The 14287-nt window shown below is 40.2% G+C and overlaps 2 protein-coding genes across 3 annotated transcripts in view; one reads left to right on the forward strand and one right to left on the reverse strand.

Moving 5' to 3' along the window:
- The first annotated feature begins 534 nt into the window (after positions 1–534).
- Positions 535–2355, forward strand: LOC149110968 (uncharacterized). The gene is made up of 2 exons (XM_089290857.1): positions 535–637; positions 1526–2355. Exons 1-2 carry the CDS (start codon positions 535–537, stop codon positions 2026–2028), a joined length of 606 nt encoding a protein of 201 aa, XP_089146983.1. The 3' UTR covers positions 2029–2355.
- Positions 2356–5200: 2845 nt separating this feature from the next.
- Positions 5201–14287, reverse strand: part of LOC110054340 (tRNA (32-2'-O)-methyltransferase regulator THADA-like) — a 653734-nt gene continuing 644647 nt past the window's right edge. For both annotated transcript variants that reach the window (XM_089292979.1, XM_089292980.1), the window contains one exon: positions 5201–7352. In XM_089292979.1, the coding sequence (XP_089149105.1) occupies positions 6733–7352 (620 nt within the window). In that variant the 3' untranslated portion in view covers positions 5201–6732. The remainder of the gene's footprint in view (positions 7353–14287) is intronic.

Consider the following 14287-nt stretch of genomic DNA (forward strand, 5'->3'; position numbering starts at 1 on the left):
TACAAACTTTATTTCCCATTATACCTTTCGGTATCATGTTCTCTCAGACTACGCTTAGTACTTGCAGTTTGTCTCATTGTGGGAACATGGTGGTCATTATTTCGTCCTACAAGGTAATTTGTCACAAAAAAGTTAACTGTTTTTATTCTTTTATAATTTACCTCGTAATTTGCTTGTTCTCTTGATGCTAACGTTATTTGAATCAGCCTGTTGGCTCGCATCTCAAAACTGAGTTTCAAAATGGAAGGTGAAGTCATAAAAGAAGTATAAAAAAAAAAAACACATCTGGCGTGCGAAGAAACCACGGTACTTGTTTCTAATAAATAGATACAAAAGCACATGATATAGAATCCGATACAATTAGTTTAATTTTAAATGAATAATACTGGGGGACGATTTCAGTAATTGACGAAGGACTGTTTGAGGTATAGTGTAAATTTTAACGGTAGGGCTCTCTTTACACACTTCGTAATAGCAAACAATTTCAACAATTGAGATTCCAAAACCAAACGGGGAACTGTCGGAGTTACTGACATGGAGGGAACACGAGATAGGTGCGCACTCACAGCTCATATGATGGCAGCAGCAACAGCCTCTTTGAAAGTTATGAGTGGGACTTCGGCAGGCTCAAGCTTCCGTAAATATATGTTATTGGCCGGCTGGGAGGTCCGTATAGGGAAAAACTGTGACCGAGGTCACAGTTTTTCACTATACGGACCGATCCTAAGCCGGACAATGACATGTTTATCTTTTTTCTTGCGGCAAATTGGCTTACAAGTGGGTTTGTTTACGCAACTTTGCATCGAATTGGCTTACGCGCCGTGCACAAACCAATCCTAAAAAAATCTAACTAGCGAACGAGCGAGTAACTCAGATACTAGATAAGGTAAGATGTATTAAAGAACAGATTTATTTCGAACTACGTTATGTTAGTGGGATTTAGTTCACCAGTTAAGTTCTCCGGAAGTGTTTTTCCGGTGTGAAATTTCGTCCAAAGATTGAAGTTGTATTACAAAAACAATTTATGTCAGTCGTTGCGAATCACTCGAAATCAGAGGTTTCTACCGTAAATTGAGTAGCAGATAGCGAGGAAATTCGTTAAGTGTATTCCACAGAAATTCTCTCAAACACAGCAACGATCAGAGAGGTAAACTCGACTGAAATTGAGTCATTTTTAATTAAACTTGTATAGAGAGAGACACGCAGGATTACGCGCCATTACAGCGCCGAGCTACAAACAGCCAAACAAACTCTCACAACTTCAAAAAACTCAATTGAATTTACTTACAGTGACCTTCCTTGCCATTTAAAGGTGAATAGAGATAAACTTGCCTTGATTAATCGTCGATGGAAGTGTAAAAAGGGCGAAAGATTGACGATTACCGCTAATTCGTTCACGAAAATAGATCAACTCGACGGATTCCGCCCGCTGTGGCGGTCCGGATGAGAAAATCTCGCCCGCTCCCGGAACCAATCAGATTGCAGGATTTGTTGAATTCGGCCCCTCTCACGAGGTGAGAAAAAGATAAAGAACTTGGATCACAAAGAATTGAAAGAGATGAAAATGGCGTTAATAATATCATTCAGTGCATTGACACGAAATTGGTAAATCCATTCGATATCGGTCAGTACGAAGGAGAAAAGATGCCACTGATCAATATCGCCACTGGAACAATTACATCATCTGAAGTTTTGGAATTTTTACTCAGTGTTAAGGAGCAAGGCGAAAAGGCAATGGGAGAGTTTGTGCAAGCCGGGCTAATATCTGACAAGGAGAATTTCTGGGATCCTTTGAAGAAAATCAACATCGAAACCTTTCAAAGTCTGAACGAACCTGTTGAGCCGAGTAAGGGAAAACAGGCTCTGAAGACAATCAACCTCGACAGGCAGGTGTATAGTAGACTTCTTGTTGTGTCCAAAGACGGTGACATTGATCTAGAAGAAGTGCCGTCGTATGATCTTGCATCTGTTCCCCTTGCATTAGCCAACATGGATGGGTCTGAGGAAACCAACCAAGAGTACAACTAGAAATGGACAGTCTTGCCAGGAGCAAACTTCCTGCCCATAGTCTTCATCAAACAACATACAAAGTTGACCTTCTGGCAGTAATTCAGATGTTTTCAAAAGGAAAGATGCATTCGGAGAGCTATATGACACAATTGCAGCAACTATTACTACGATACGATAAGATACGATACGATACTTTGTCTAACGCGCGTGGAGTTAACGATTAGCTAATCGGCTAGTTTACATGCAATCCACGGCCCCAGCATATTCTAAAAATTAAAACTTAAAAAGTACAATAATTGATCGTATAAAACTATAAACGCAGAGAACTAAAAATCTAGAGAATCAAATCACAATAAATTCCGATATCAGTCAGATTTTGTTGTTCACTTCATTAGTGCCTACTCTAGTTCCAATATCACTTTTTTGTTGGCTCGTTCCATTTCTTTGCAGCGAAATATCTTCATGATATGAGACCATATTTAGTCGCGTTAATTTTCGGCAAAGATAGGATATAGTCATGTTGACAATTATCCTTGCATGAGTGTAAGGTGATAAGATCCCTAATTCCGGATGGAACTTTGTCCGATATACAATTACTTATTGTCAATAGCATGCCCTGGATTCTTCGAGTTTCCATGGATGGGAGTCTGATTCTTCGCAAGAGATCTTGATGAGATGCACTTTTATTTTTGATGATGTACCTTAAAGCCCTTTGGTTGACTTTCTCGATTTTAGCAGTGTTTCTTTTTCCGCAGTGGTGCCAGACTTGGTTACAATAGTTAAAATATGGCAGTATAAATGCGCGGTATAGCGATTTCTTAGTTTTAGGTGGTAAAATATTCTTCAGTCTGCAAGTTGCTAAATTCCAGTTCGCCAGTCAAGTCCATATTGTCGGGAGAATCTCAGTGGACGGCCATAGAAAAATAGATTCAGAGCAGAGAAACGAAGTTACCTGCGCGCCATGCAGTTTCAAGCTTTGTTTGTCCAGTGGAAAAACCAAATCTAATTTGTTGACGTTTCTACTCTCTGATTGGTGTGAGAGCCTTCCCGGACGACTCAAGGATGATCAAACACTCATTCTAGCATCACAGGATGGGTCAGCAGTGAAAGTGACCAAGACGTTGAACAGAGAAGATATAATTCCTCTCTATACCGACCACCAGGAAGCGACACTAGGATGTTTGTGCATTGCGAATATATAACAAACCAGTCATCAGACGGCAACAATTCTTCCAAGAGGATCATCGTTTTTTCTCCAGACACAGATGTAGCAGTTTTATGTTGGTATCACTTCAGCCAACTGTCCATTCAAGGGCATTGGTTCCACACAGGTACTGGAGGAAAGAGAAGGTTCATTCCCTTGCACGAGGCTGTGGGTCCAGATGTGTGCAATCTTTTGCCGGCCATGCATGCTTTGACAGGATGCGATTCCACGAGTAACCTAAACGGCATAGGCAGAAAGGGAGGGTTCACTACAATGAAGAAACATAAAGATTACCCTGTTGGACTGAAGAACCTGGGTACAGACTGCACAGCCATAAGCGATGAAACGTTAACTGTTTCTTTCAAATTTATCGGTGTTCTATATGGAGAAGCTACTTCAAATTTGAACCATCTCAGGTTCAAGGAACACCTGGAGAGCAGCAAACTTCCACCTACTGAAGATAGTGCATCATGTCAAAAGGGCCAACTATCAATGCTTCATTTGGAAACATGCCCGAGACAGGAGGCTTTCAGTAGCATCACCAGATGGAAATGGGTGGACTAAGGATGAGCGGGGACATCTTGTTCCAAATTGATGGAGAAAGATCCAGCTCCAGAGAATCTCTTGGAACTGATTGTGTGCAGGTGTAGAAGGGATGCAAAGCAAGATGGTCTTGGCGGAAAGTTGGACTCTCCTGCACGGCCGATTGCACTTGTGAAAATGAATGCAGCAACCTCCAAGAAAATGACGAAGACGAGGAACTTTAATCCTTTGTATTATTTGAATTGTGATGTCATTCACGTGTGCAATAACGACATGATTGAAAAGCGCTAATTACTTAAGTAAACTATTTTGAATGATTTACTTGCCATATAAATTTGATTACTCTTAAGTAGATATTTTGGAGGATACGTGGGTAGGTAGGGGCACAATGAGCGACCCCTCATGTTCACGAACGAGGCTGAAGCACAGGTTAAATGATTACTAAATGGGTGCAGTGACCATCTAGCAGAGTAAACTTTTATTTTTCCCTGAGATAGACGTAGATAGCTTATAAGCCTGTTTTTAAGTTTAGAGACGGGACTTCCCAATGCTACATGTAACTTAAGTTTCAATAATTAGATTTTTATTTTATTTTGGATGTAAAATGCCTCGTACCTTCTGTCTAAATTGTGATATTTTTCTCAATAGTTTTTAACTGATAAGTGAAAGGAACTTTATACAAAAATAAGAACAAATGTAAAATGCCCTCTCCAAAAGACGTTTAAGATTGCGTGTACAGATAAAATGTACTCCGCAATATTGACTCTCTCCGTTGTTGACAATTTTATGACGTCATAATGTGATTACCTGACTTATTATAAACATATTCATGTTATCCATGGCATGAACTCTACCTTGTGAAAATTTTGTGTTGTTAGACAAAATCTGTTGATGGCTACAGCTCATAAACTATTTCACCCCTCGTCCCAGATTGTTGTGAAAAAAAAACAGATAGATACTCAGGAGGGGTGTACTTTGTGGTACTGTAAATTGCCATGGCCCACTTTGCCAGCTCCACTGCCACCCCATCATTTTTCCCTAAGGCCTAAAGAACATTGCTGGGTGAGTCAAAGTCTGCCAGCTCGTCGAGTAAACGAAATCATTTTTTTAACCCTCTTTCCCAGCGTGGGTACCCGGACTAACAGGTATTAAGAACTCTGTTCAGCCACTTAAGGTGGTAAGGTGGTGTGAACAGTTTTCTACACTCTTCAGCAGTTAGCCTTTGATGGATCAATCAAGGTGCATGTTTTGCAAAATCTACAAAGATCTTGTTGGCATCTCTTTACCAGCAGAGATATCACCCATAAGAGCTTCACGTCTTTCTAACTGCGCCCTATTCATCCAACTTTGCACGTTGAATGATACGTTTAAATTCTCTTTTTACGTCCGGTCAATTAGGATTTAAAACAATTTAACATTACCTGTAATTCTTGATTCACTAAATGGTTTCAAAGCTTTTATTTCAGAGATGTAGAAATAAACACTGTATATAAATGTAAATATTAACTTTTAATTTATGACATCTTACTTTTTGAGTTATTTATTTGTAAAGTTCTAGTATAGCAAAGATCAATACTACATGTACCACTGTGTATCAAGTGATACACAGCCTCCACTATTGTCTGGTTCCAGCCCAATACTAAGAACTCAGTATAGTCTATTGGAATATTTGCGTTCACGTCGTGTTACCCAATAATCCAGTTTGTATTGAGAATTTTTCAGACGGATTTGTTTGCGGAAATGCCCCCCCTCCCCCCCACTCAGCAGGGGCAAATTACATCATGAGCGCATACACGCAGTTACTTTATATTCTACATGTATTTTGACCCGCTAGCCTTTGACAACAAGTAACTAAAGCCTGCGTCATCAGGAAAGAATGTTTTGTAGCTCTGCGACGGCAAATGGCCATGAGTTGTGGTAAGAAAACAACTCGTCCGTGTAGCTCGGCAAATGGCCATGATGACCCTCAGATCTGTGGTCAGAAAATAAATTTTCCGATTTGTAGCTCCGCAAATACTTTGTGGCGATAATTCAAATTGGTTGGCAGAAAACAAACTTTCTGTGTTGTGTAACTCGCCAAAAGCCGTGTTTTGTGGTCACAATGGTGAATTCACCTTTTTCAATTGTGAAAACAAGATGTAAATTCGAGCAATGTCAACAAATACAAAACATTCGGCGACGCGCTGTCTTGTAGGGTCGCTAGTCAAAACGTTATTTTCTCAAGAAATATGTTACCAACGTTGGCGATCTGAAATTGAATTCTAAGTGTCGCCAACAGTTAAATGCCTTTCCTGGAAAATATTTTGTCCAGTAAAGTTAATACTTAATTAATTAACACGTTTTTACCGCAGGTTTCAACTTCACGTGCAGATCGTTATCTGTCATTCCCTGGTCCCAGAGGTTTTTCTTGATTTTTCCCCACATGAGAGAGCTGCGAGAAAGCCGCGAAGCGGTGAAAACACGAGTTAACCACTTCGCGAAAAGAAGAAAAATCAAGAAAAACCTCTGGGACCAGGGCATCATTCGATCAGCATTCGATCAAACTTAGTTTCGAATGCCACCAAAGTAGACCAAACATGCAAAGTACGTGCGTTAACGCACTGCTCTAATCTTTCATTACTACTAGTTAATATTTTGACAATATGTCAATCGACATCTTATGTGTTTGTAATCTCACACTAAATTAAGCGACATCTTATGTGTTTGTAATCTCACACTAAATTATTATCTAATAGGGCGTGTGTTTAAAACACGAAACGGCACTACCGTTAACCTAAATAGCGCTCTGGTTGGCCTAAATAGCGCTCAATTTAGCCTAAATATCACTGATTAGACGGTGGTTAGCTCTCAATAATAGTAAGGGCTACCCTTATAAACACCAGCCCATATCCCACATTGACTCTTACTCGTAGTGCCATTTCGTAATTTCGCCATTTCGTGTTTTAAACGCGCCCTATCTAATTAAGACTATTTTACTAGATATAAAACCTACATAATTCTTTCAAAGGCTGTTGTAACTTTGGGTGAAGTAAACTTCCTCCCAGATCAGATAGCTTTTTTACGGCATGTAATATAGCCATAATTCGGCTCTGCATAGGAGAAATATTCCCCTCAAGCTTTTCCGTTAACATGATAATTACAGAAATTCCAACAAATGATCTGTAAAAATGACTAAACAAATTTTTGTTAACATTGTAGTTAATCAACAAAAGACTTTCAAGGAAAAAAATACACTCCTCTAACTGCTTATTCAGTAATTCAATAATTTCTGTCCGGTTTCGTTGAAGCTTTAATAGAGCATATCCATTATTCACTTCTATTCCTGTTTTAACAGTTTTCCAGGTGACATCTATCACAATTAAGTCTTCATTGTAAATATTTACAGGTCCTTTCTCAAAAAGACGATCCACATCGGAAATGCCATCTTCCTGACCAGGATTACAGCTACAGAGCATGTCACCCCATATCCACTTCAACATCCACAATATGCATTGGACAGGTTCTCGCTCAATATACAGGAACCAGACACAGAACATGGCATTCTCTAGCGTCAGAGGAGGTACGACAGAAAAGTTCCCAAACGTCAAGGCGGAAACTACAATAATCAGATGAAATAACGTTTTGAATCAAGCATTGATAACTTTTTAGGATGTTTTCTTTCTCATTAGACTGTATTGTGTGGCTGTGTCTTGCAAGGACTTGGAACTACCAAATTCACAAATTTGATTGGCTGAAATCGACATTGACCGCGGTCTAGACCGGTTACCGGTTACCGTTTTGCAAAGAAAAAGTTGCAAACTAAAATACAAACATATTGACTATTTTCTTCTACAAATGTTAGTTCCAGAAAAAATTCACATTATGGAAGTGTCAAAAAGCCTGATGAGAAAAAAAAAGTAAAGTGGACGAGCAAACTTTGGCAGATTTATGTTCAGCTCATCGCCGTTTGCAAGCAGAATGTCAGCTAGAATTAAAGATTTATTGTTTTTGCCACATAGTAAAGATCTTATTAACTGAGCTTAGTCGGTCTGTATGGGAGAATGTTGACCTCGGTCGCGTACACAGACCTCACTGTGTTTGCTCTGTACCCACGACCTCAGTCAAGATTCTCCCATACATACCTCCTTCTCGGTTAATAACAACTAAATTTCAACCATACTACTCATTTACACTTACAGTGGAACCCCGTTAAAACGGTCACCAACGGGCCATGAAAATTTGGCCGTATTAACGGGGTAGGGTCAAATTTTGTGATTGGTCTAAATTGAGTAACGTCTTAACAGGTATATCACAATTGCACTTCCAAACAACTTTTCTTTAATAAGCATAGAAATGCAGATATATTTTTTACAAAAAACTGAGACTCCAATCAGTACATACAGTATTAACAACGGGACGATAAACATAATTGGTTTGAGTTGCCGTTTAAACGGGGTAGAATTATTTCACAATTATTCCCTGAACGTTCATTGTATATGAGATAGTAGATAGCCAACAAGGCGCGTAGCGCCGACTTGGCTATAATCATCTCTCATAATCCATCAAATATTTTCGTTCCCTCGCGATTGGTCTAAACGCGTCACGTGACTGAATATTCCCCAGTTGCAAAATCGCGCGTGTTGCAAAAAGTATTTGAAGGAAAATAAACACAATAGCTACGCTCTCAGAAAACTGTTTGCTTCTCGGAACAGATAATGTCCACGGACAAATATCCGAGCATATTTCCGCGCAAATGGAGGCTATTGTTTATATATCCAAATAGCGCGAGTGGAATAATTGTTTTATTAAAAATGCCAACTAAAATAAAAATAAAAATGCCCCCCCTTCAAAAAAAAATGCGTAAACTTACTATATTTGTAGAGCATGGTATAATGGCTCATAACCCATAATGGCTAAGCCAATGAAAACTCTCGAAATGCATTATACAATGACGCATTTTTTGAACAAAAAGTATTATAGCGGAGCTTCAGCGCGCAAAGCGCGCCAGCGAAGCACCATGGGTAAGGAAAATTGGTAACCCATGAAGCCGAGAAGATCTGGTTATGACGGCAGCGTAGGAGCGAGCGAACGTCCGTCCGTACAGACTCTGGGGGAAGGGGAGGGGCGTCTCGAGATAGCCCTCACGGGGAAGCTAAGGAATGCCATCTTTCGGGATTCTTCAGAAAAGTCAGAAAAAAACCTCATTTTTACCTGTTTATTCAACAAAGGATAGGAGAGGTTGATCTGACGTTTTCAAGATAGGGTTTACCTGAAGCGGAACGTTAAAGAGAACGGCAGAGAGTAAGGATTCCCAGCCAAAGAAGTGGCGAGGAAGATCGTGAAAGAGCGGGCCAGGGCTAGAAAGGAGGCGAGATAGTACTGAACAATGCTGTGAATTAGTTCGAGTCAGCGCTAAGGAAAGGAGATGAAAGAATACTGAACTAGCCATGAGGCAGAGCGAACGAGGGCTATAGAAAAGAGCTAAAATACCCGAAAAACTGACTCGGAAGACTACAGAATTTCGCGCGTCGAGATGTGCAGCCGTGCAAGAAGTGACATGATTTCATCAGGTGATCAATAAAAGAAATCAACTGTGTTTCGTGTGTTTAGAGGAAAAAACAGCGGGAAAAAGTGGTTGATTCGTTGATCTATCGAAAACATCAGTTCAGTTCCGTCTTCGCAACATTTCCTGGACGTTTCTGCCTATAGGATTTAAACTGAAGTGAGCTGCCAAATCCTCCGTAGGAAAAAAGATGGCGGCTGTACATTTTACCACAATACCATGCGAGCCTAATACAGCCCTTAAGGTACAAGGAAAGGCAGATTTTTGCAGTATTTGTCCCTGTGCTATCGACATTGTGTATGTTAGGATTGAAGGTTTAAGAACGTTTCTGTACATTTTTATCAGCGTTGTTTTAGTTTCCGTGCACTAAGAGTTATGGGTAAATGTACCAGTCGCCATCTTTTTTCCTACGGCCGATTGTGGTAAGCGACTTTGTTACATAGAAACTTTCGTGTTTTCCATAAAAATTAGCTAGTTGCTTCCTCGAAATAAGCTTACGGCCACACACGCCCTCCCTAAATCTACTGCTTAGCCCTTACAAGTTAAGCTTATATCTTCAATAGGAGTTTTAAAGTCTCCCTAGTTATCTGATTTGGAACCATACTGGTAGAAATTGGATGAATTTCAAACAATAAGAATAGAGTCGTTGTTGAACATAAAGTTGCCTATTGTAAACAAACAAGCTTAATTTTCTGTCGTTTTTCGCCGTATACCGATAACCTCACATCTAAAGTTAATGAAACTGTATTTGTACGTAAATACTGCCAGGCGAGTAAGTAGGGACAGCCGCTTCATAGACTGCTATAATTTCTTCTGTTTACCGTTGGAAGAAGCAAAACCATCGATTTGCTATCTTTGGCAGCTTTTGACGTTCGTATGTTGTCATGCATACTGCGTTTACAAATTATGGAGACTCCCTCGTTTCGTTTGTTTAATTTATTGGGTTTAGTGAAATGCTTGGCTGAATTTCTTTTAAGGTTATTGGTAAAAGACTGGTAAAGCTACGGCCGAAAAAAGGACTGCAAATCCGTCGGCAAAAATCATATTCAAATTCAGTTACGCTTTAGCGCAATTAATTATTATAAACTTGATCACCGCAAGTCTGAGATTTTGACATTTTCTGGCTTCTCTGAAATGCATTTCTTGGCTTTACTGCATCAGTCAATTCCAACAGTGCCCATTCCCCCCCCCCCCCCAGGCTAACCCCCAGGCATTAACATTTTTTTAAAAAATGGGCAAATTACCCGGGGTGGGGACACTTAAGCTGTCTAAATGCCCCGGGGTGGGGACAAAGAAAGAGGACAAATGCCCCACCCCCGGGATCGTTGCCTTCCCACACCTCCGCAGTTTTTTAATTAATCAGTGAATAAAACGGTCAACTGCTCAGTATTTTAATGCAACGGTAAGACTTCAAGGACGACAGCACGTGTTAGTTGATTCTGATTATATTTATTTCTTTATAATTATTTGTTTTTAACAGTTTGCTAGAGGATAGCTGGGATTGCGGCGGACGTGCCCCCAGCCGCGAGCGATGATAGGCGTCTGTATTCGCAGGCTACTTTTTCTGTGAAGAATCAAGACATTTTGAATGATGATGCATTGCATTTTAAACTCCCAAGATCTGTCTTGAAGATCGCATCATTTGAATTCGCAAACCTTAAGTATTTTAACTCCACTTTCATGAATTTAAATGCTAGGCTAGTTTTGAATGCGAAATTCGAAATAGTCCTGTTCAAGTCAGTGATTGTTTTGTGACAAACAAAATATAGTTCACCTTGTCGCTTATATTTATATGCAAGTAATGAAGAAATATCTAAAATTGAGAAAACATACCTTTAAAAACATCTACAAGTTCCTCTAGTCCCTGACGGACAAGCCATTGTTCGACAAACGCCTCGTCTTTCCCGATGGACTCATCCATGGCACTTTCCAAAACACGTGTGTCGAATGCCCGGGGGCTCGCCCTGGGGTACGCAAATGCCCAGCCCCCGGGCCGCGATAAAATTGCCAATGCCCCAGCCCCAGGACTAACAACATGAGTAAATGCCCTGCGTTTGCCCCGGGGGGGGGGGGGGATGGGCACTGCTGGAATTGACTGATGCATAAGTGGAATGATAATCAGTCTTAAACAAATTTTCTGTACCATTTCTGTCATCCTTCGTTTGATCCAGGTGTAGTGATATGTAGATTGTGTTTAGGTAGTTTTCCTCAGTTTTGTTGTTGTTGTTGTTGAAATGTCGTGTAGATGATAAGTATTGCGCTAGACTCACTGATGCAGCAAGTATGGAATATAATTTACCAAAATACTAAATCCACACACTCTTCTGAAACCTGGTAAATTGCTACTAGCACCTCCATGTCCCCCTTTTGCACATGAACATGAACTATTTTTTCTACATCAATCAGTGACCCTGCATGCAACGAAAGCTCTACATTGAGTTTGATTCCATTAGTGCCACTACATTTGGTCGGGGATACATGAACCTTTTTTTAGATTTTTTTGGGGGTTTACGTGTTCAGCTTTGGTGCATGTAGGATATATGTTTTATCAATTTAGCTGTTATGTTACTGACGTGTTAATTAAACATGTCTTGGCTTGGCTGACCAAATGCACATATGCATCAAAACCTCCAAGTGTGTTCAGTCGTCTACATGTAATGAAGGCAAAATATGTGTAGATAGTATAACTTACTTATAGCTTACTTATTAATTTTTGACATAATTTAATAACAAAATTTTATAATTAATGGGTTCACCCAGTAGTTAACAGTCCCTGTAGCCCACAATCTTAGAGGAGAAAAAAAAATTATTGACGTTGAATTATAAAATTATTATTGGAAACCTAAATATAAGTATTCATCAGCAAAGTGTTATTTTTACCATTTATGCCAGAGTGATTTTGTCATTGTGAATGTTGCAATTTTGTGGTGGGGAATGTATCTCATTATATTCCTGTATGCTGTTCTTAATACTGTACAGCTGTCATACCTTTAACTGTATCTTTTTACAGTCACTTTTGGGAAGTGTCCTAAGGCTGTGTAGAATTCCAGTAATTTTAAAAAGGCAGTATTAATAGCATATTAATAGCATATTAATAACATATCATATTATCATATTTTGTTACTGCACACTTACATAACATGTCAGACACATCACAAACTGGATAGGGACAATGCTCTTATCTCAGATACGCCACTATTTTCATACTGCGCGCTGGACTGTTTTGGCCTGTGGTACGGTAGGAAAGGCAGGAAAGAAGTGAAAAGATACGGAACCTTATTCACTTGCATGGCTAGTCGGGTGATACACATTGAAGTAGCACACGCCATGGAAACAGATTCATTCTTGCAAGCACTAGGGCGCATTATCGCTCAAAGAGGACCAATACAAGAACTTCGTAGTGATCAGTGGACCAACTTTGTTGGAGCTGAAAACGAGTTAAACAGGGCCCTCCAAGAAATGGACGATGAGAAGATAAAGGTAGAATTGCTTAAGCACAACAACGATTGCATCAGAAACCCTGCTACACTTTGGAGGTGCTTGGGAGTGACAGATCTGATCAGTACGGAACATCATGGGAGTGCTTATGAAGCAACATGGTTACAGCTTAGAGGACGAATCGTTGCGAACTCTGTTATGTAAAGCTGAAGTGGTTGTAAACAGTCGCCCTCTTACTACTGAGACCTTAAGTGACCCACTGTCTCTGTTGCCACTAATGCCAAGTACACTTCTTACCGGCAAGACCAAGCTTATTCTTCCTCCTCCAGGGAAGTTTCAAAGAGAAGATGTTTATTGCAAGCGAGTACAGCATATTGCAAACGAGCTGTGGAGGAGGTGGAGCAAAGAATATTTACAGAGCCTACAAGCGAGACAAAAGTGGACACGCCAGAGAAGAAACTACACGGAAGGTGATATCGTTCTTTTGAAGGACAACAACACTTGCAGAAACAAGTGGCCCATGGCTAGGGTTATTGCTGCACGTCGAGATGACCAAGGCCAAGTCAGATTGGTAACAGTTCAATCTGCAACCGGGTCAGTGTTGAGTCGACCGGTTAACAAACTTGTGCTGCTACTAGAGTCACCCAAGGATAGACCGGGAATCCCCAACGAGGAGCCAGAGGATAATTTCTGAATCAGGAACATGATATGCGAAGTACCTTGTTAAGCTAAGTACAGTGAACAATTAGAGAAAGTACGTTTTAGTTAAAATGATGAACATTTTAGGGGAGCCATGTAAATGCCAGTTTCATTTGTTGGTTATCCTGTGTAATCGGACTAGTCTGTCCAAGCATTTAGGACATGTGATTTGATCGGGGTTCATTCCGGTTTAGGTCAAACCTCGGCACTACACGTTTTCATTGATTGCAATGTTATTTCCCTTGTGTATGGTCAAAGGAACACTAACCGGACTGTCATTTTGTTAAGGAACTTATGGAGTATCAAAGGGATCGAACATTGCGAACACTCGTGAATCAAGGTTAAGGTAACAAAAATTTTCGTACTGTAAACAGAACAGGTCGAGCATTTCCCTCGTTGATCTAGACGAAAAAACGATGGATTTTACAGCTGTTACAAACCCTAAAGCCTAACTTAATCTGCACATGCGTTTTGAGCAAGTTGCTGTTGTTCTTAAGAGAATAGCACCACAAGGATAGCAAGAGATTTGCCAAAAAAAAAAATAGTTTTGTCATGTTTTCAAGAAACCAATGTAAGTAGGACACATTTGCGTAGTGCACTCAGGTACCTACCCCACCTAGCCCTCGCTTCCTGCAAGGCTAATTGATTAATTGAAATTAATTAATTTAAAAAACATTATTAAAGTTTACACCTTAGGGCTGGTAAGGGGTCTCAGCGGAGCATGCTGGTGCCATCAGGTACGCTTCAAAAATGCTGAGAAATGCCCACCGTTTCTAAAGGCTCTGCCAGCAAATCAGATGCCACACGTCCTCGCCGTAACCCTGGAAATGTAGCACTTAGTGCTACAGCTG

Source organism: Orbicella faveolata, unplaced genomic scaffold (assembly GCF_042242905.1).
Source record: "Orbicella faveolata isolate gen_17 unplaced genomic scaffold, um_ofav_v1 contig_24, whole genome shotgun sequence".
In the NCBI taxonomy this organism is placed as follows: Eukaryota; Metazoa; Cnidaria; class Anthozoa; order Scleractinia; family Merulinidae; genus Orbicella; species Orbicella faveolata.

Bases quoted from the DNA above. Each gene is read 5' to 3' on its own strand.
- LOC149110968 (XM_089290857.1), top strand. From the start codon at position 535: ATGGAGGGAACACGAGATAGGTGCGCACTCACAGCTCATATGATGGCA. The intron at 638-1,525 runs GTAAATATATGT...GGTGAGAAAAAG, and splicing joins TTCGGCAGGCTCAAGCTTCC to ATAAAGAACTTGGATCACAA.